The sequence below is a fragment of the Mesoplodon mirus genome (assembly GCF_964341445.2).
Source record: "Mesoplodon mirus genome assembly, chromosome: 6".
Classification (NCBI taxonomy): domain Eukaryota; kingdom Metazoa; phylum Chordata; class Mammalia; order Artiodactyla; family Ziphiidae; genus Mesoplodon; species Mesoplodon mirus.
The window spans coordinates 6,007,098-6,027,936 of record NC_138982.1 but is presented as its reverse complement, the minus strand read 5'-3'; the positions used below and the strand labels follow the sequence as shown (position 1 = coordinate 6,027,936).

Sequence of the window (20,839 nt, the reverse complement as noted above, 5' to 3'; positions counted from 1 at the left end):
AAACTCCAGCTCCTCTGACCTCATTAAGCTGGGCTCTAGTTAAATTACCGACTGGCCCATTTGGTAACACAGAGAGGCATAGTACTTTTTTTTCCCCTTTCTTGTTACACTGTACTCATCTGACATGATTAGAAAAATTCATAACCAGGCACTAAGATGTACTTCTCAGTTATCCCCTTGTAGCCTAGGAAAGTGAGCAGAGTAACAAGTTTTTGAGTAACAAGTTTTTCTTTGTATTTCTGATAGAGGCACTACTTGGAATTTAAAAAACAAAAGAAGTAATTTTATAGGGAGAGAACTCCCAATTTTGACATTTTTAAACCGCTCAGTATTTATTAACAGAGAAAACTAGCCAGTATTTAGTAAAGTGAAATTTATTTTAAAAATATTTTTAGGAAGCTGCAGAATTGCTAATGAATGCTTCTTGATAAGCTTGCAGTGTTAATTCTATATATGCTCCCTTCTGTGCTTCTGTTTCTGCAAAGACCTGTTTAAAAAAAAAAGTTTGAAAATAATAGAGCACATACTATTGATAAAGTTTTTAGTTTTGAGACATCACTAACAAACATTTCTGTAGTAGCAAAGGAAAGTCCCAGTTTAAAAAAAAGCCTTCCACATTTCCAGTATTTTTCTGATTACCAAACAATAAGCATACTACATGGACAGAAAACAGTATCACAGTTAAAGTAAAGTAATACTAATTCTAAACACCAGAGGTATCCAAATATGGATGCCATCTTTCAGAAAAAAATTAAGAAACCTGACATTGCTGGATCAAAATAAAAACCATTAGGTTCAAGAGAAATCTGGAGGATGAGAGTTAGCAAACTGATTTGTCACTTTAAAGAATGGTCTTTTTCTACCCCACCTATGATGTCATCATCACTGGTTGTTTTTATCCTTAGTAAGCTCTATAACTGCTTTGAAGTATGCATGAAGTAATATTGGGATAGAAGCCAGATCCACAAATACACGTCTACCCTGAGCATTAGAATCTAGAGATGAAAATTACACAATGGTCTCCCCTTCCCTTCCTGAAAAAAATCGTCTCTCAACATTTACAGAGACATCTATGTTAGCCCATAGTTTTGAGAGGTATGCAGTTCCAAAATGATAGCGCAGCTAAGGCTTGGTATTATACAAGCACTACGCTCCCAACTTCTGGACACCTGAACAGGAATGTGACCGAACTGGAGGACAGGAAGCGGCACTGGGGACATGTGCTACCCAGCAGTCCTCCACCACACCCTGCTGGTGACCTGACCACTTAGTTGCCAGTACTGTAAAAAATAAGGAGGTTACTGCCCCACTGTCTGAACTTCTTGGACTCCAGCAGCAGCTCTGTTTCTACTGTCCAGGCTAAAGAAATATGGGAGCTCTGATCACTCTGGTTCAAGGCCACAAATCTGTTTAGTTACCATTAAATATGACCCACTTAAAAATTCTTTCCAACTCAGTCACCCACAGTAGCTAATGTGAAAAAAAGTCCCTTTACCTTAACTAAATGTAATCCTTCGGCAGCCTGCTCTTTGGCCTGTTGAGCTGACTGGCCATCTGGATGGAGGATGTGATAGAGCTGGACCAAGCTGGTGGCATCATCGACTCTAGAGGGAAAGGGTTTACTGTTAAAAGGGTTTATTGCTTTCTTCTTTTTAAATTTTTGTTTGTACTGTTTTCTTCTTTTGCTTCACAGTCCTATAAAATGTGCCAAACTTTAAATTACATTTCAAACTTTCCTTGGGCCAGAAAAAATTTTTTTACTGCCTTCAGTTTCATATTTTCAAAGGCACTTTCAGGAATACTGGCTAGTTTAGGCTTCATACCAACTCTGAGATAGGTAGGGCAGGAGTCAATACAGGCAGGGCCCAATTTATGACAGTGAATATATTCTAAATGTGGCTGTATCCTTTTTGGAAGCAGAACATCATTTCTTGTAGAAACAGCATTCTAATGGTAGATGATTTCCAAGCCAGCCCACATCATCACCAGATAACATAATCCAACTCAGAGGGTGTGACTGTACCTTCATCCTACATAAGCCGGAGGCTGGTGGTCATGGGGATTGCTCAATGCCACTTGCTTTTAGGTGCATGAGCAGTGACATCTGCTAACGAACTTTCATTGAGACTCTGAATTAGCGGACAGATGCCTCTGTATGAGGCATTTTAGGAGTCCAAGGCAAGACTCCCAGGCCCCCTGTATTCACAGGGACCCATCCGTTAAAAATCAGCATCCTAGGGAAGCAGACTTGAAATTATGCATACCAAACAAAAGGAAAGTCCGGTTCTACCTCAGCAACCTATCTTGTGTCACACGACTATCTATGATGAAGCCGTAACAAAAGCTCAATTCTTACAGTTTGTACTTATCTTTTGTGAAACCTATGAACAATTTTTATCAACCTTAAAACTTACCTAGCCTTCCCCAACTAAATAATCTCTGTGCTCTCACATAGTCAATACCTTTCTACCATTTGCCACCTCAAAGCTGAGAGGGTATATAAAAATAACCCTTCTAATGGCTTCACAGGCAAATTCTATCAAACATTTAGAGAAGAGCTAACACCTACCCTTCTCAAACTCTTCCAAAATATAGCAGAGGGAGGAACACTCCCAAACTCATTCTACGAGGCCACCATCACCCCAATACCAAGACCAGACAAAGATGTCACAAAGAAAACTACAGGCCAGTTATCTCTGATGAACACAGATGCAAAAATCCTCAACAAAATACTAGCAAACAGAATCCAACAGCACATTAAAAGGATCATACACCATGAGCAAGTAGGGTTTATCCCAGGAATGCAAGGATTCTTCAATATATGCATATCAATGTGATACACCATATTAACAAATTGAAGGGTAAAAACCATATGATCATCTCAATTGCTGCAGAAAGAGCTTTTGACAAAATTCAACAGCCATTTATGATAAAAACTCTCCAGAAAGTAGGCATAGAGGGAACCTACCTCAACATAATAAAGGCCATATAAGACAAACCCACAGCCAACATCGTTCTCAGTGGTGAGAAACTGAAACCATTTCAGCTAAGATCAGGAACAAGACAAGGTTACCCACTCTCACCACTATTATTCAATATAGGTTGGAAGTTTTAGCCACAGCAGTCAGAGAAGAAAAATAAATAAAAGGAATCCACATCAGAAAAGTATAACTGTCACTGTCTGCAGATGACATGATACTATACATAGAGAATTCTAAAGATGCTACCAGAAAACTTCTAGAGCTAATCAAGGAATTTGTTGAGTAGCACGATACAAGATGCACAGCAATCTCTTGCATTCCTATACACTAATGATGAAAAATCTGAAAGAGAAATTAAGGAAACACTCCCATTTACCACTGCAACAGAAAGAATAAAATAGAAACCTACCTAAGGAGACAAAAGACCTGTATGCAGAAAACTGTAAGACACTGATGAAAGAAAGATGATACAAACAGATATACCATGTTCTTGGGTTGGAAGAATCAACATTGTGAAAATGACTATACTACCCAAAGCAATCTACAGATTCAATGCAATCCCTATCAAACTACCAATGGCATTTTTCACAGAGCTAGAACAAAAAATTTCACAATTTGTATGGAAACACAGAAGACCCCGAATAGCCAAAGCAATCTTGAGAAAGAAAAATGGAGCTAGAGGAGTCAGGCTCCCGGACTTTAGACTACTACAAAGCTATGGTAATCAAGACAGCATGGTACTGGCACAAAAACAGAAATAAAAGATCAATGGAACAGGACAGAAAGCCCAGAGATAAACCCATGCACATATGGTCACCTTATCTTTGATAAAGGAGGCAAGAAGGTACAGTGGAGAAAGGACAGTCTCTTCAATAAGTGGTGCTGGGAAAACAGGACAGCTACATGTAAAAGAATGGAATTAGAACACTCCCTAACAGCTATACAAAAATAAACTCAAAATAGATTAAAGACCTAAATGTAAGTCCAGACACTATAAAACTCTTAGAGGAAAACAGGCAAAACACTCTCTGACATAAATCAAAGCAACATCTTTTTGGACCCACCTCCTAGAGAAATGGAAATTAAAAATAAATGAATGGGACCTAATTAAATTTAAAAGCTTTTGCACAGCGAAGGAGACCATAAACAAGATGAAAAGATAACTCTCAGAATGGGAGAAAATATTTGCAAATGAAGCAACTGACAAAGGATTAATCTCCAAAATATACAAGAAGCTCATGCAGCTCAATATCAAAAAAACAAACCATCCAAAAATGGGCAGAAGACCTAAATAGACATTTCTCCAAAGAAGATATACAGACTGCAACAAACATGAAAAGACGCTCAACATCACTAATCATTAGAGAAATGAAAATCAAAACTACAATGAGGTATCACCTCACACCAGTCAGAATGGCCATCATCAAAAAATCTAGAAACAATAAATGCAGGAGAGGGTGTGGAGAAAAGGGAACCCTCTTGCACTGTTGGTGGGAATGTGAATTGGTACAGCCACTATGGAGAACGGTATGGAGGTTCCTTAAAAAACTACAAATAGAACTACCGTACGACCCAGCAATACCGCTACTGGGCATATACCCTGAGAAAACCATAATTCAAAAAGAGTCATGTACCAAAATGTTCATAGCAGCTGTATTTACAACTGCCAGGACATGGAAGCAACCTAAGTGTCCACTGACAGACGAATGGATAAAGAAGATGTGGCACATATATACAATGGAATATTAGCCATAAAAAGAAATGAAGTTGAATTATTTGTAGTGAGGTGGACGGACCTAGAGTCAGTCATACAGAGTGAAGTAAGTCAGAAAGAGAAAAATACTGTATGCTAACACATATATATGGAATCAAAAAAAAAATTGGTTCTGAAGAACCTAGGGGCAGGACAGGAATAAAGACACAGACGTGGAGAATGGTCTTGAGGACACAGGGAGGGGGAAGAGTAAGCTGGGACGAAGTGAGAGAGTGGCATGGACATATAGACACTACCAAACGTGAAATAGCTGGTGGGAAGCAGCCGCATAGCACAGGGAGATCAGCTTGGTGCTTTGCGACCACTTTAGAGGGGTGGGATAAGGAGGGTGGGAGGGTGGTGCCAGAGGGAGGGGATACAGAGATATATGTATGCATATAGCTGATTCACTTTGTTATAGAGCAGAAACTAACACAACATTGTAAAGCAATTATACTCCAATAAAGATGTTAAAGGGGAAAAAAAGACCCTTCTAGAGTGGGGTAAAGAATTTCTTAAGACATGGTGACCTTTGAGAGATGCTCTGGGCTCATTCCAAGGCCCATCCACCCTAAATGCCATGTCTTGGTAGAACTGAGAAGCCAGAGGTGAGAAACTAAAACTTTCCAGAGGAAAAATATTTTTTAAATGTTTAGTATAAATCTGTTGTGTTTGCTGTAATCTAATAGTCCAATAAATCTGACAACAAAAGATAACAGTAATTCTCTTTAGAGCATAACCATGTGAACCCATAAAGAGCTTAAATGGGTTTCTATATCTTAGTCATGCTTAGGGCTTCTTTACGTTCATGCTACGGTACAATGCCTGTGTCTCACAGAATAATTTAGCTTCACACCCAGCTCATATTTGAAAGTAAAAAAAAAAATTGTACATGTAAAGATTTTAAAGACATCTCAATTCAAAACCAACAGTGGAACTTCAGTTTGAAATAAATGTGCAGAATCTCAATTCTGGCCTGGGCTCCGTTCACTGAGGACATGCACCCTCTACTGTTTAGCCTGGGATTTGCAGCAAACTGTCCTGTTCAGCATTCCCACAGGAAGTTTTACTTAAGCAGATCAGGAAATTCAGGGAACTCAAAATTCCCTCCCAGTATGCAAACGAACTGCTTCAGAGGTAAAGCGTACGTGTGATGAGTATTACTATAATATTGCTTATTAGTACTCCTCGATAAAGAACTTTAATTTTCAAAGAAATACATTTTTTTAAAATTTATTCCTTTTTGGCTGTATTGGGTCTTCATTGCTGCACATGGGCTTTCTCTAGTTGCGGTGAACAGGGGCTACTCTTCACAGCGGTGCGCGGGCTTACTGCGGTGGCTTCTCGTTGCAGAGCACGGGCTCTAGGCAAGTGGGCTTCAGTAGTTGTGGCTCACGGGCTCTAGAGCACAGGCTTGTGACACACGGGCTTAGTTGCTCCTCGGCACGTGGGATCTTCCCGGACCAGGGCACGAACCCGTGTCCCCTGCATCGGCAGGCGGACTCTCAGCCACTGCGCCACCAGGGAAGCCCCAAAATGTTAAATTCTTTTTATGGTAAAATGATTTCAGAATATTTACATTTGAGAAGCTTTATAAGAAACTTCATTCACAGGAGATGTCATTGCTAATGCACCTAAAGGCAAGTCATTTTTGAGCACCCTCGTGACCACCAGCAGCCTCCCGCTTATGTGGGATGCAGGCATATTTCTGCCCTCTGAATTGGGTTACACTACGTATGCTGGAGAAGAGGGCTAGCCCGGAAATCACTTGCCATTAGGAATCATGTTTCTATGAGAAATGACACTGTTTCCATATGGGCTGTAATTCTTAGACAATATGGAACCTTCTAGTTCCAAATGCCTTACCATTGTGTGCACGGTTCAGATTACACGGAGGATAGTCTGAGTCAAAACTCCTTACATTCAAGATGGCAGTAATCACTAAGCTGTCTGGTGACTTTCTTACTACAGCCATGCTGGTTTCTTTTCCTTGTTATTTTGCCCTTTCTCTAACTCAACCAACGGAAAGATACTCGAAAACAATCTTCTCCTCAGTTCATCACAAGTTGTAAAGTATTATTTCAGCTAGAAGGCTGGGTGCACACCAGTTGCATGCTAAAATACAACAGACATTCTTTGTTTCACGCAACTTTGAAAAAAACCTGTAACCTTTTTAATGCCTTAAGAATCTTGCAAAAACAAGGAGGATCAAAAGCAAGGGTATTTTCATAAATTAAATGATGACTTTTACTGAAAAGCACCCATCAGAGCTTATGTCTACTTCTTTACATTTCCTATTTAATCCCCTTTGAGTCTATGGAAAGTTCACTGGTGTCCAGGAGCACCAGTAAGGCCAGGGATAAGTCAATATCCAGGGTATACAGTACAGATCTAAAGCCATTTACTCTTTCAAAGAATACAGCCCTGTTTACACAACACAGAAGCAAAGACTGAGAAAACTGGGTTATACTGGAAAAACAAACCCATAAGTAAACTGAGGTAAGTGAAATCTATCACTGACAGTACATTGTTATCACTGGAAAAGTAACAGATTAAATACAAGTTTAATGATAATAAGAATTTCTTTACTTCCTAAGATCATACTTACAAATCTCTCTGAATCTGGTCAATCACTAAACCATCAATCTTTTTCTTATTCACAAAATACCAAGCCATTCCACCGAAGTGTCTTGTTGAACGTAAAAGGTCATACTTTCCATATTTATCTATATCTTCGTAGGTCTGATGATGAATCTATCCACACAAAATGCAACTTTTCAGAAACGTGAAAATAAATAGAAGTGAGCAGCATTACTGGGTATACATCTACTAGCATGTGAGCTGCCCAAGAAAGTATCAGTAAACGAGGTCTACTTATACCGGCCTCCACTGTCACTAACCAGCAGATATGATTTAGACCAGACCTCCACTGTAGAAGTATATAGGGCCTGGAACAAGTCTGCCAAACATTTATGGCCAGATCTATTACTCTTCAGCAGCCACGCACTATTTATGAAGCTCCTATTACATATGTATATATGGACCACTGGAAATAATGGGCCCCCACTCCCTTTTTTCCCTATCCAATCAACTACCCCATTCCAACTTATTAACTAACGTTCCTTCAGTTCTTCTAGAGTGATCTTCCTAAATGAGGACTTTGATGAGGGCATTCTTGTGTTCAAAAGGCTGCTGACTGAAGTCCAGATTCGTCAGCCTAGCATCTGAGGTCACCTGTGATACGGCCCCATCTACCTTTCTAGCTTAATCTTGAACCACTCCCCTACATACACACTGCCTGTGCCAGCAAACCAGATGACTGGCCACTTCTCAAGTATACTTTGTTTCCTGCCTGTTGTTCATACTTTCCCCTCTACCTGAAACACCTCTCCTCATCCAACTCCACCAGCCATAATGTTCCCTGCCCTTCTAGAACCCTCTTCAAGAACCCTATGACGCCTGAGAGCACATTGTAACCTTCTCTTAGCACCTAACACCTTAGCCCTACAGTGGTAATTATGTGTATACTTAACTAGCACTCTTCCCCACAATCATTTCTGGACTTTGACAGGGCTCCCTATCCTAGATCATGCCATAACCTATACCTCCACAATAATACCTTATACGTGGAAGGTACTATATGATCATTTATTAAACTGAACTGTAAGATACATACACTGCATTTTGGCAAATTTCAGTGAACAACTGTTTCCTGTGTGAGAAACTGAAAAAAGAATAGTCTCTGCCATCAAGTTTGGGTCTTATCTCTACCACTGACTAGCTGTGCAACTTTCAACAAGTTACTTAACTCTCCAAGCTTAAGTTCTCCCATCCTTCAGTCAAGGGCGGTTGTGAGGATGAAAATATCTATCTGGTATACATCAGGCACTGGACAGGTGTTCAGGCATTTCCCTTCTCTTCCCCCTGTATCAAAGCTTATAACCTAACTCATTGTGCTGGATTAAAACATCATACTCGTAATCCTATTTGAGCCCATACTTTAGAAACTGTAAAATATACTCACTTTGATATATTCAGCAGAATCTGGCTCAAACTGGGCAACGCAGAGATTGAGGACATCAACATGCCGGTCCTGGCTGTACATGGTCTAAACCAACACAGCAGAGGTGGAATTAGATGAGAGGAACATGAGAGTGCAACACCTGTCCTGACGCCATGCCGGGCCTGCCCATCCACACACAGGCCACATCTGTGCCCAGCACTCTTGCTGGATGCAGAAACAACACAGGCTTCCGAACTGTCACACCTGGATTCAAATCCTAGCTAAGCCAATTACAAGATAAATAACCCTCCTTATCATTAGAAATGTCTGTTTCTCAAAGCAAAATGCCCAGCAGCACCAGAGCCAACTGTTCCACAAAGAAACCATCAGCACTGCCTCTACGAGACCCAAATCCCCGTACCTGAAGGTTTTCTTCCTTGAAAATTACTGGCGGTAAAATTCCACGACCTTCTTTGGGGAAATAAACCTGAATCATCCGGTCCCTTTCTTCCCAAGAGGCTTTGCGTAGTGTGCCACTTGGTTCTCTGACGACAATAAAACGCTCCTGAAATAGAAAACATAATCAAGGATGAGTTCGTGAGGCCTTAATTTTTAGTTCCAGTGTCCCACTAAGCACCATTATAAGAATAACTTGCAATCAACAATATAAAATGCAACCAGGAAACATAAGATGCAATCATCTGTATGATTTCAATGATAATTGTAAGCCTCAAAGACCTGGCGAGATTTGATACTCCCTTCACTAATCACTGCCGTGCCTCTGACAAGCAGAAACCTAAATGAAAGTATGTACTAAATGTGATCTATAGCCCTCAAGTGGGTTCAATACATAAAACGGTTCAACTAAAAAAAGGTGACCTGAGATTCATCTAAATCCATTTCAGAAGAAGTGCTATAAAACCTTTCTGAATTATTTCATTTCCCCATCCTGAAGTCTCACACAGACAGACTTTACTACTGTATGATTTATGTTTAAAGTCCCAGGGACTGAAGGAACAAACCCACAGGTGTGGAGTCTTAATCCCACACCTCTGTGATGCCTCATACTGGAGACAAAAGTGTCAGAGAGACTGGCTGGTCCACCTGCCAAATCCCAGGCCACAGGACTGCTTCCGCCACTGAATTCCACCCACTGTGTGTACCACCCAACTGGCCATTTATCACGTGCAGGATTCTTAACACCTCTCAGATATTGTTAATATTGTTACAGAACTGGAAGAGGTCAGGAACTGTGGATTACAATTCTTTGCAACACCCAGAGTGACTTACACAGAGCTTTGCACATAGCAGATAAATGAGACCCATCTGATTAATGTTTAAATTAACCAGATGGTACTGACACTCAACTCTTCAGAGATGTAAGAGTCTCTGAATGTGTTCTGAGGATAATATAATTAAAACTTTCATCAAGCACTGCAAATAGAAAAAACAATAGCAGATGGCAAAGTAACACAGTTGTTCCTCAAAAGGATTCTGGTAATTTGAATTCCAAGTTCCTTTCTCCCTCTCAGGTTATAGAATGCTCCCACAACCAGCCTGCACAGCACTGCACACATATATAAAAGCAAAAACTCTAATTAAAAATGAAACTCTGATCCCTGTTCATTATGTCAGATATAGAGGTGACTGATGTACAGACATGGACTTTGCTCAAATCATGTCTTCTAACGAAAATCACATATGATAAAAAGATTAGTACAGGGTGGCCCTTTTCCCAGCCCTATCACTATGCAATATTCTACTGCATTTTGTGGGCTGAACTGTAAATTACTCTTTTACTCTTTACTTGAAAAGGCTCAAACAACAACTAATATATTTTGTAAGTGCCAGAGTATTCTTTTGGAACTGGGGATCAGAGGAAGAGGAGCTAGACAATAAAAACTACAACAGATGAAGTGGTGCCTGAAAATTATCTGGGGAAACCTGCCATTTTTACTGCAAATTCTAAACAGTGAAAATCCTTCAGGAAGTCTGAGCTTTTTGGGCTTCAGCAAGAATTTCCATCTTAAAATTCAGTCTAACTTGAGCAGAAAGAATCTCCCTTCTCCTATATTGCCTTGAAGATACTTTCCTATTTGTGGTTTGAGGGCAGGTTTCTGTCTTGTTCTGTCTCAGCACACCTGTCTCTTTTTCTGCAGTCAATCTGGAAATACTGTGTCCATAATCTGTAAGGAAATGGTGACAGGACGATGTGGTGCTGGTTTGCATTTTTCTTCTTTGTGCTGTATCTGCCAGGTCTCATTCAGTCGCAGAAATTCTGGTTTGGAAGATTCAGAGACAGCTGGGTCACACGATGTTGACCCTTGTCCCTCAGGCCCATCTCTACACAGTATTTCAAATAAAAATCATTTTGCAATTAGACATATACTTACCCGGTGTGGTATGCTATAGGATATATCAGTAAACACGTATTTGGCTGTTTCTGTTCCTTCCAAAATCTTATCTTCAGCTAACACGTCATTTATTGGCGCTCGCTCTTCCAGAACTGGTGGCATTTTTAATCGGACTTTAGCCGCCTCGACTGCCTGTCTTGTAGCCTAATGAAATAAAATATTCCTTGGGAAAGCCACAAGGTTACAGAACAAAAGGATCACCTGACAAAAGCAGATACTAATGAAAAATGCTAAAGACTGCAAAGAGAAGAAGCTGTAGCCATGAATAAGTGAGTAAAAAGCCAAACTTGGGCTCCTGGGCCCTGGTCTTTGCCTCTGTGGTGTGGCTGAGAGCACTAGCTACAGGCTTAACCATTCTCAAAACAGCAAAGGGATGCTCTAAGACGGAGCCAGGCCACAAAAGCTGCCTGAAATAGGACAAAGGATTTCACTTCTTGGGTGCTTACTCTGTGTTTAACTATTTTGTATTATATTTGGCGCATTTAATGCCCACAACTACCTTACGAGCTAAGTGCTTCTGTCATGTCATTTTATGAGAGAGAAACTAGAGGCACACGAATGCTAAGTGAATTGCTGAGAAGCTGCAGCACTAGGAGTTGAACCCAGGCCACGTAACTCCAGAGTCCACGCCCGTAACCCCTGAGCACGCCGCTCCATGCCACACTGTTGACGGCGGTCACCTCTGAGAGGTGACAGGGGCCCTTCCTGTGATACGCTATTGGGTATGTGAATTGTTTGCTATGACTCTTAATTATTTTTGAATTAGAAAGAGGAGCTATTGCTCTTCACATATTCATACAGCAAAGCATTTTCCACAAAGCATTCAATACCCACGACTCCAGGAGCACCCTTGCCTGGAGTTGGACGCTGTCCAGAAGGATCTCATAATCTCACCAAAGCCTCAGCCTCAAAGTACTCACAACAAGTGTTCCTCTACGAAGGATGCTGGAACAGGCAGCACAAAGGGAGGCTGATCAAGCTGGCTGTGGAGCAGAAGCGGCTCTGCCGGACAGCCAGGCCTGGCCCACACGCCCAGCCTGCCCACTTTGGGCCATACCCCCTGCTCCTCTCTGCCCACCTGCTCACATTTCTTTTCTCACTTCTGTGCCTGCAACTCCCCCTCACTAGCACCTGTGGAAGAGCAGCTACCAGCATCTGAAGGGGTCCTGGAAATCTTGTTTAATCCTTTAAAGGAAGGTATTATACCAATATCCTTACATTCACATACCTCTTCCAACTGTGCTTGGGTCATCAGCTTATAAGTTGGTGGCTTCACTTCTTGTACAGCTGGCTTAAAAATCTTCTGCAGATCTAAGCCTGTCATCTTGATGAGTATCCTTTGGACTTCCTCATCCATAAAGGTAGGTTTCTTGATCTTTGAGCTACCAGATTCTGTTAAAATGAATTTTTAGTAAATAAGATGTCAAAAATGACAAACCAACAAGACCTCTAAATGGAGAAGTCAACAATAAAAATTAACACAAGGTCTACCTCAGTATGCATAATACTAATACCTACAAGATTCCTTCATTCATTCACTTAAAATTACTGAGCATTCACTATGATAAAGATACAGTTTCTGCCAAAAAGGTACTGAAAGTGTACAGTGAAGAAAGCAACATGAAAAAAGCAGCTAATGCAACATTAACAATCGTGGTTACTGCCATCTACAGAGTTGTCTCCTATGTGCGACTCAGTACATACAACTTCAGGAGTGCTTACAAGAACCCACAAAATACTGATGTCCCAGGTTTGCAGATGAGGATCTCGGATGCTGGAGTCTTCCTAAAGACAACTAGCTATTAAATGACAGAGCCAGGATTTAAACCGCAGTTTATCTGATGCCAGAGCCTAGATCAATTCCACTCTTCCATTACGCTCCTTAGAGCAAGTGCTACATACAAGGAAGGTACAGGGGGTTGTGTGATTACAGAGGCAGAAACTAAACGTAGCCTGGGAGCAGAGAAGGGCATGGTAGGGTCAAAGAAGGCTTCCCAGGGGCCTCAATAGAGCAGAGAAAAAAGGGAAGGAAATTCTAGGCTGAGGGGACCCAGCTAGGAAAAAGAGGCCCGGGTCACTGGACATGATACTGAAGAGGTCATCTGGCATCATGGAAGAAAGCTGGACAGAAGAGGAGGAGACTCAGATCTCAGCTCTGCCTTATGCAGCCTGCCTATCCCTCTGCCCAACCTCCATTTCCATTAGAAAAAAAAAAAAAAGCCACTCCTTCCCAACCACCTCTTCCTCTGCTAGTCCTATAAATGCTGGCATCCTGGTGTGCCTCAGGATTCTGAGCTACATTCTTCTTTTCTCCCTTCTCACATTCTTGATGGATGATCTCCTAACCTCCTATAATTACTTCTATATGCTGGAGACTCTAAAATCTGAATCTCCAGCCAAGATCATCTTCCATCCAACTACCCAATGGATATCTCACATGCAGTTCAATACTGCCAAAGCAGAACCCATAACTTCTCTCCTGTCACAAACCTGCTTTTCCTATTATCCTTAGCACTATCCAATAGGTCTCGTGGGCCAGAAGCCTACAGTCATTCTTGACTTCTCCTTTACCCTCCACATCTAGCCAACAGCAGGAGTAATGTTAGCAGCTGACACTTGTTAGATATTTACTACGTGCCAGTACTAACTACTTTACATACTTGGCACCTTTAATCCTCCTAACAACCCCACAAATACTATGATTATCCCCATTTTACAAAAAAAGGATACTGATACAAAACATACTGCCTATTACACCTCATAAATCAGTCTTTAATCCTCCATTTCCCACTGCCACTACTCTAGTCAAGGCCATCCTATCTCTTGCCTTAGCCTCCTAACCTATCCCCCTGCCTCCATTCTGACCGTTCTCCACAGAACAATCACAGTCATCTCTTAAAAATGTAATTCAAACAACAGAAAAGATTAACAAAGAGTTGGTTCATTGAAAAGTTAAGCAAAATTGACAAACCTTTAGCTAGACCAAGGAAAAAAGAGGACCCAAACCAACAAAATTGTAACTGAAAAACACATTACAACTGATACTACAGAATTTCAAAGGATCATAAGAGGCACGAACAACTATATGCCAACAAACTGGACAGCCTAGAAGAAATGGAAAAATCCTTAGAAACATACAATCTACCGAGACTAAATCGGGAAGAAATAGAAAATCAAAACAGACCAATTACTAGTAAGAAGACTGAATCAGTAATAAAAAATTCTCCCAATGAAGAAAAGCCCAGGACCAGATGGCTTCACAGATGAATTTTACCAAACATTTAAAGAATTAATGCCCATCCTTCTCAAACTCTTCCAAAAAATCGAAGAGGGAACACTCCCAAACTCATGTTATGAGTCCAGCATTAACCTGATACCAAAGCCAATAAAGGATACTAACAGAAAACTATAGGCCAGGACTTCCCTGGTGGTGCAGTGGTTAAGAATCCGCCTGCCAATGCAGGGGATATGGGTTCGAGCCCTGGTCCAGGAAGATCCCACAAGTCGCGAAGCAACTAAGCCCGTGCACCCCAACTACTGAGCCTGTGCTCTAGGGCCTGCGCATTGCAACTACCAAGCCCACATGCTGCAACTACTGAAGCCCGTGAGCCTAGAGCTCAGGCTCCGCAACAGAAGAAGCCACCACAATGAGAAGCCCACGCGCCACAACGAAAAGTAGCTCCCGCTCGCTGCAACTAGAGAAAGCCCGTGCGCACAGCAACAAAGACCCAACAATCAATCAATCAATCAATCAATAAAACTACAGGTCAAACATTCTCAATAAAATACTAGCAAATTGATTCAGCATAACATTAAAAAGATCATTCACCATGATCAAATGGGATTTATTTCTTGGGCTGCGAAGACGATTCAACATACTCAGGTCAATCAATCAATATTCATAGAATGAAAGGGAAAAAACATGATTACTTTGACAGATGCAGAAAAAGCATTTGACAAAATTCAAAATTCACGATTAAAAACTCCTAACAAATTGAGTACAGAAGGATCACACCTCAACGTAATAAAGGCCATATATGACAAACCCACAGCTAACAATCTACTCAATGGTGAAAGGTTGAAAGCCTCTCCTCCAAGATCAGGAACAAGACAGGGCTGTCCAATCTCATCACTCCTATTCAACACAGTACTGGAAGTTCTAGCCAGAGTACTCAGGCAAGAAAAAGAAATAAAATGCAACAGAATTGAAAAGGAAACTGTCTCTATTTGCAGATGACATGATTTTATCTATAAAAATATCCTAAAGACTCCATCAATAAACTGTTAGATCTAATCAACAAATTCAGTAAAGTTGCAGGACACAAAATTAATATACCAATACCATTTCCGTACACTAACAACAAATTATCTGAAAAAGAAAGCATCAGGGCTTCCCTGGTGGCGCAGTGGTTGAGAGTCCGCCTGCGGATGCAGGGGACACGGGTTTGTGCCCGGGTCTGGGAGGATTCCACATGCCGCGGAGCGGCTGGGCTGGTGAGCCATGGCCGCTGAGCCTGCGCTCCGCAACGGGAGAGGCCACAACAGTGAGAGGCCTGCGTTAACGCAAAAAAAAAAAAAAAAAAAAAAAAAAAAAGAAAGCATCAAAAACAATACAATATTTAGTAATAAATTTAACCAAGGAGGTGAAAGATTGCTATACTGAAAACCACAAAACACTACTGAAAAGAAATCAAAGAAGACACAAATAAATGGAAAGGTATCCTGTGTTCATGGATTAGAAGAATCAATATTGTTAAAATGTCTATACTACCCAACATCATCTATAGATTCAATGCAATCCCTATCGAGGGTCCAATGGCATTTTTTTACAGAGGCAGAAAAAACAAACCTAAAATTTGTATGGAACCACAAAAGACCTTGAATAGCCAAAGTAATCCTAAGAAAGAACAACAAAGCAGGAGGCATCACGCTTCCTGATTTCAAGCTATATAATCAAAACAGTATGGTACTGGCATAAAAACAGACACAGAGACCAAGGGAACAGAACTGAGAGTGCATAAATAAACTCATGCATACAGAGCCAACTAATATTTGACAAAGAAACCAAGAATACTCAAAGGAGAAAAGACAGTCTCTTCAATAAACGGTGCTGGGAAAACTGGATATTCACATGTAAAAGAATGAAACTAGACCCCTAGCTTACACCATTCACAAAAATTAACTCGAGGTGAATTAAAGACTTAAATGTAAGACCAGAAACCATAAAACTCCCAGAAGAAAACACAGGAAAACAGCTCCTCGACATTGGTCTTGGCAATGATTTTTTTGTATATGACACCTAAAGCACAAGCAACAAGATTAAAAATAAACAAGTGGGACCACATCAAACTAAAAAGCTGCTGCACAGCAAAAGAAACAACCAACAAATGAAAAGACAACCTACAAAACGCAAAAAAAAATTTGCAAACCATATATCTGATGAGGAATTAATATCCAAAATATATAAGGAATTCATACAACTCAATATCAAAAAAACCAAATAATCCAGCTAAAAAATGGGCAAAGGACCTGAACAGACATTTCTCCAAAGAAGATGTATGAAAGGTACATGTAAAGTACTCAACATCACTAGTCATTAAAGAAATGCAAATTAAAACCACAATGAGACATCATCTCATACCTGTTAGAATGGCTATCATCAAAAAGACAAGAGAGGGCTTCCCTGGTGGCTCAGTGGTTAGGAATCCGCCTGCCAGTGCAGGGGACACGGGTTCGAGCCCTGGTCCGGGAGGATCCCACATGCCGCAGAGCAACTAAGCCTGTGTGCCACAGCTACTGAGCCTGCGCTCTAGAGCCCGTGCTCCACAGCAGCAGAAGCCACCACAATGAGAAGCCCGCGCACCGCAGTGAAGAGCAGCCCCCACTCGCCGTAAGTAGAGAAAGCCAGCACGCAGTAACGAAGACCCAATGCAGCAATCAATCAATCAATCAATCAATCAATAATAAAATAGTAAGTTAAAAAAAAAAAAAAGACAAGAGATAACAAATGCTGGTGTGGATGTGGAGAAAAAGGAACCCCTGTGCACTGCTGATGGGAATGTAAACTGGTACAGCCACTATGGAAACAGTATGGAGGTTCCTAAAAAAAAAAAAAAAAAAAGAACTACCATATGACCCGGCAATTCCACTTCCGGGAATATATCTGAAGGAAATGAAAACACTATGTTGAAGAGATACCTGCATCCCCATGTTAATAGCAGTATTATTTACAATAGCCAAGACACAGAAACAACCTAAGTACCGATTGATAAACGAATGGATAAAGATGTGAGATATATACCCACTCATTCGTATTTTATATATATATGTAAACATATTTACATACATACGTATATGTTTATGTGTACACAAGAGCGAGATATGTTTATATACCTCACATCTTTATATACACATATACATACACACGTGTATGTAAAATATATATATGTAACATATAGTGAATAACATATAATTTTGTTACAGATACTTCTGAATTTTTCCAGAAAGATAGTTTAAAAACATGTAAAAGGTGGTTCTGTTAGAGTAGGCAGTCCTGATAGCAACCTGTCTTTACAGTTACTAAGAAAGAATATTATTAGTGAGAAGAAAAGCATCCCAAAGACCATGTCCTAGTAGAAAATCATGGCTGTCAGAGTTTAAAATTTAACATGTAAAATAATACACACACACACACAGAATATTTTTCAGCCACAAAAAAGGAGGAAATCCTGCCATCTGTGACAACATGGATGGACCCTGAGGGCATTACTCTAAGATAAGTCAGCCAGAGAAAGACAAATACCGTATGATCTTTGTCACTGTGCGTAAAGCGCAAGGTGCTGGCGGGGGGGGGGGGGGGTCAAAAGGTATAAACTTTCAATTATAAGATAAATTCTAGGAATGCTGTATGGTATACATGAAAGTTGTTGAGAGTAAATCCTAAAAATTCTCATCATAAGAAAAAAATTTTTTTTTCTTTTTTTGGATCTCTGTGAGAAGATGGACGTTAACTTACTGTGGTAACGATTTCACGATATATGTAAATCAAATTACGTTGTACACCTTGAAGTTATACACTGCTGTATATCAAATATATCTCAATAAAACTGGAAAAAAACTTTTATCTTAACAATGTAATCAAGATCACTCCCATACTTAAAACTCACCAATGGCTTTCAACAGCATTTAGAAAAAAAGTTAAGGTGATCTGCTTACTGCACTGTGTTCCCACTAGACTCTGTGTTCTCCCAAGGCCACAATCCTGTTTTGTACTGGTCTCCGGCACCCAGGGTCTCTTACAGTGCCTGGCACACAGTTGTGCTCAGCACTACTCTCCCCTCAGACAATCCCTCCCATTCCGCCAGCTTCAGTTAACATTTTTACTCCAGTGCTTCTCAATTTCTATGTAACTGCATACCCGACACCTCCACCTGAATCTCAAAGGCACCTCAAATTTAATGCGTCCACAACAGACGTTTAACTTTGCTTCCCTTCCCATCTCCTTACCTTATCTACTCCTGCCTTTTCTCCCCCATTTCTCCTCCTCTCATTCCCCTCTAAAAAACTGCCCTGTAATTAATCTTCTCTGTCTTGGTGTAAATGGGACTACTCTCCACTCAACTTGCTCAAGCCAGAAACTTGAGAAGTAACATTGATTTCTCCTTTGATATCCAGATTCAAAGTCATAACCAGCCTCATCAATCCTACCTCCAAAGTGGGTTCCCAAACTACCTGTGTTCAGTCTCATTTCTGGACTTTTGCTTATGCTGTTTCCTCCGCGTGGAATGCTTCTAGTTTTCTCCCTGGCACGATTAACCAGGTCTCAGCGTTGGCCATATTTTCCAGGAATCCTTCCTTGCCTTTTCAACCTAGTTTGAGTGCCACTCTTCTCTGCGTCCCCTATCACTGTCCGGGTCACACTGTACTGCCATTCCCCACTGGGCCGCGAGTTAGCTCAGGGCAAAACCCATGTCAGTCTTAGTCCACCGTATCCCCTAAACCTAGCTCTGTGCTTTACAAAGAGCGGAGCCCAGGCACTGACGCTTAAGTGAAGGAATGAATGAACAAACGCGGTAGACGACAGACCCCCCGAGTACAGGAGAGAGCCGGCTGGGTCTAAGGTCGCGCTGCGGGAAGAGCCGGGGCCCCCGCGTGGGTCTCGCCAGCCTGAAGCAGGCTCTAGATCTCCCAGGAGAACGCCCAAGCGGATGCCCCGCAGGTCACTTACCCGCCTCGGAGCCGAGCCCACGGCATGGCGTTCCCGCCCCGCAGACCCCGGGCAGACGCTGGAACAGCGAACCGGGCCGGGGCCGAGTGCAGGCCCGGAAACAGACCCGCCAGGTGACCCGAGAACCTTCCTGCAGGGTGAACAGCGATACAGACGCTCTGAGGATCGCCATACTTATCCGGGCCACTTACGCCGGAAGCGGCTGAGAGCGATCCCGGGTCTCGCGCGGTTCTTACGGCATTCTGGGAAATGTAGTGTGGAAGAGGGAGGAGGGAGGAGGCAGCGGGAAGCTACGCAATTTCTATTTATAAAACAATAAAGTTCTGCTTATGAAGCAATAGATTGTTTCTTGTAAACCTCTTGTTCATAAGTAGAAGGTGTTTATGTGCTCTTCCTCCTAGACCTTTCCTTCGTTTCCATGACTCTCAATAACAAATTTCCTGCCCAAACCTTTTCTCCCAGCCCCAGGTTTAAATCCAACTGCCTATTCGACTTCTCCGTTCAAACTCCTCACGGGGCCCCACCCCACTAACCCCGCCAAATAACACCTGATTCCAAGCTCTGATTGCCACCACCATTCCCCATCAACTCACGCACCGTTTGCTGTCTTGGAATCTTAAGTCTCTTCTGTAGTAGCTCTTTTCTCAATTTGTGCTCAACTATTTTGCTCATTTACCTGCTTGCTTATTTTTCTCATGCCATGAAGACAAGGACTTTATACACTGTATTATAATATCACCTAGCCTGGTACGTATGTACACAGCAAACATTTGTTGAATAAATGACTAACGGAACAATGAAAGGATCCCGTTATGTTCTTCCCAGCTGTCCAGGATGTGCAGGTTTTGCCCTCCACCAGACTATAGGTTGGTGCCTGTACTAACTTGTCCCAACACCTGGCTAAAGAAGGGTGTTAAGTAAACAACTGTTTGAATTAGCTAGACAGATAGACTCATCTTCTAACCTCACCTCACCCACTGCCCAGTAAGAGCTCTGTTTATGAACTCATTCCCTACTCAGGCAGGGAAGGAGAGAGCCCTAGGCTTGGTGCTGCATTCAGGCATGACTGCTGCCCAGTGCGTCCCAACACCTCCTCTCACACCTATAGGATAAACGGTGTCAGGGAGTGGTAGTGGGATGCACGCAAGTGTCTCCCAGCTATGTCCTTTCTCTGAGAATATACCAACTGTTTTCCCAGAGGATAGGCCTCTGTGGTTGTTCATTTAACATCCCCCTGGATATAACTGATTGGACAGTGAGTGGGCACCTAACGCAGGAGAAGTGAATCCATTGGCTGCTGTATTAGTTCCCTGTAGCTTCTGTAGCAAATCATGACAAATTTGGTTACTTTAAACAACAGAAATTTCTTCTCCCACAGTTCTGGTTGCCAGTCATCTAAAATCAGTAGTACTGGACTGAGGTCAAAGTCTTAGCAGAGCTGTGCTCCCTTCAGAGGCTGTA

General features: G+C 41.6%; 1 protein-coding gene across 1 annotated transcript; it reads right to left on the bottom strand.

Annotated features, from left to right (window-relative positions):
- Window positions 1-358: 358 nt before the first annotated feature.
- Window positions 359-19,562, bottom strand: MRPS22 (mitochondrial ribosomal protein S22). Its single transcript, XM_082625287.1, has 8 exons — window positions 19,379-19,562; window positions 12,380-12,543; window positions 11,131-11,295; window positions 9,159-9,302; window positions 8,759-8,842; window positions 7,343-7,488; window positions 1,496-1,604; window positions 359-487 (listed from the first exon to the last, which is right to left on the bottom strand). The coding sequence occupies exons 1-8, from the start codon at window positions 19,548-19,550 to the stop codon at window positions 392-394; spliced, it is 1,080 nt and encodes a 359-aa protein (XP_082481413.1). The 5' UTR covers window positions 19,551-19,562; the 3' UTR covers window positions 359-391.
- Window positions 19,563-20,839: the final 1,277 nt, after the last annotated feature.

Bases quoted from the DNA above. Each gene is read 5' to 3' on its own strand.
- MRPS22 (XM_082625287.1), bottom strand. From the start codon at position 19,550: ATGGCGATCCTCAGAGCGTCTGTATCGCTGTTCACCCTGCAGGAAGGT. The intron at 12,544-19,378 runs GTAAGTGACCTG...TCATTTTAACAG, and splicing joins TGGGCTCGGCTCCGAGGCGG to AATCTGGTAGCTCAAAGATC. The intron at 488-1,495 runs GTAAAGGGACTT...TTTTTTAAACAG, and splicing joins AAGGATTACATTTAGTTAAG to GTCTTTGCAGAAACAGAAGC.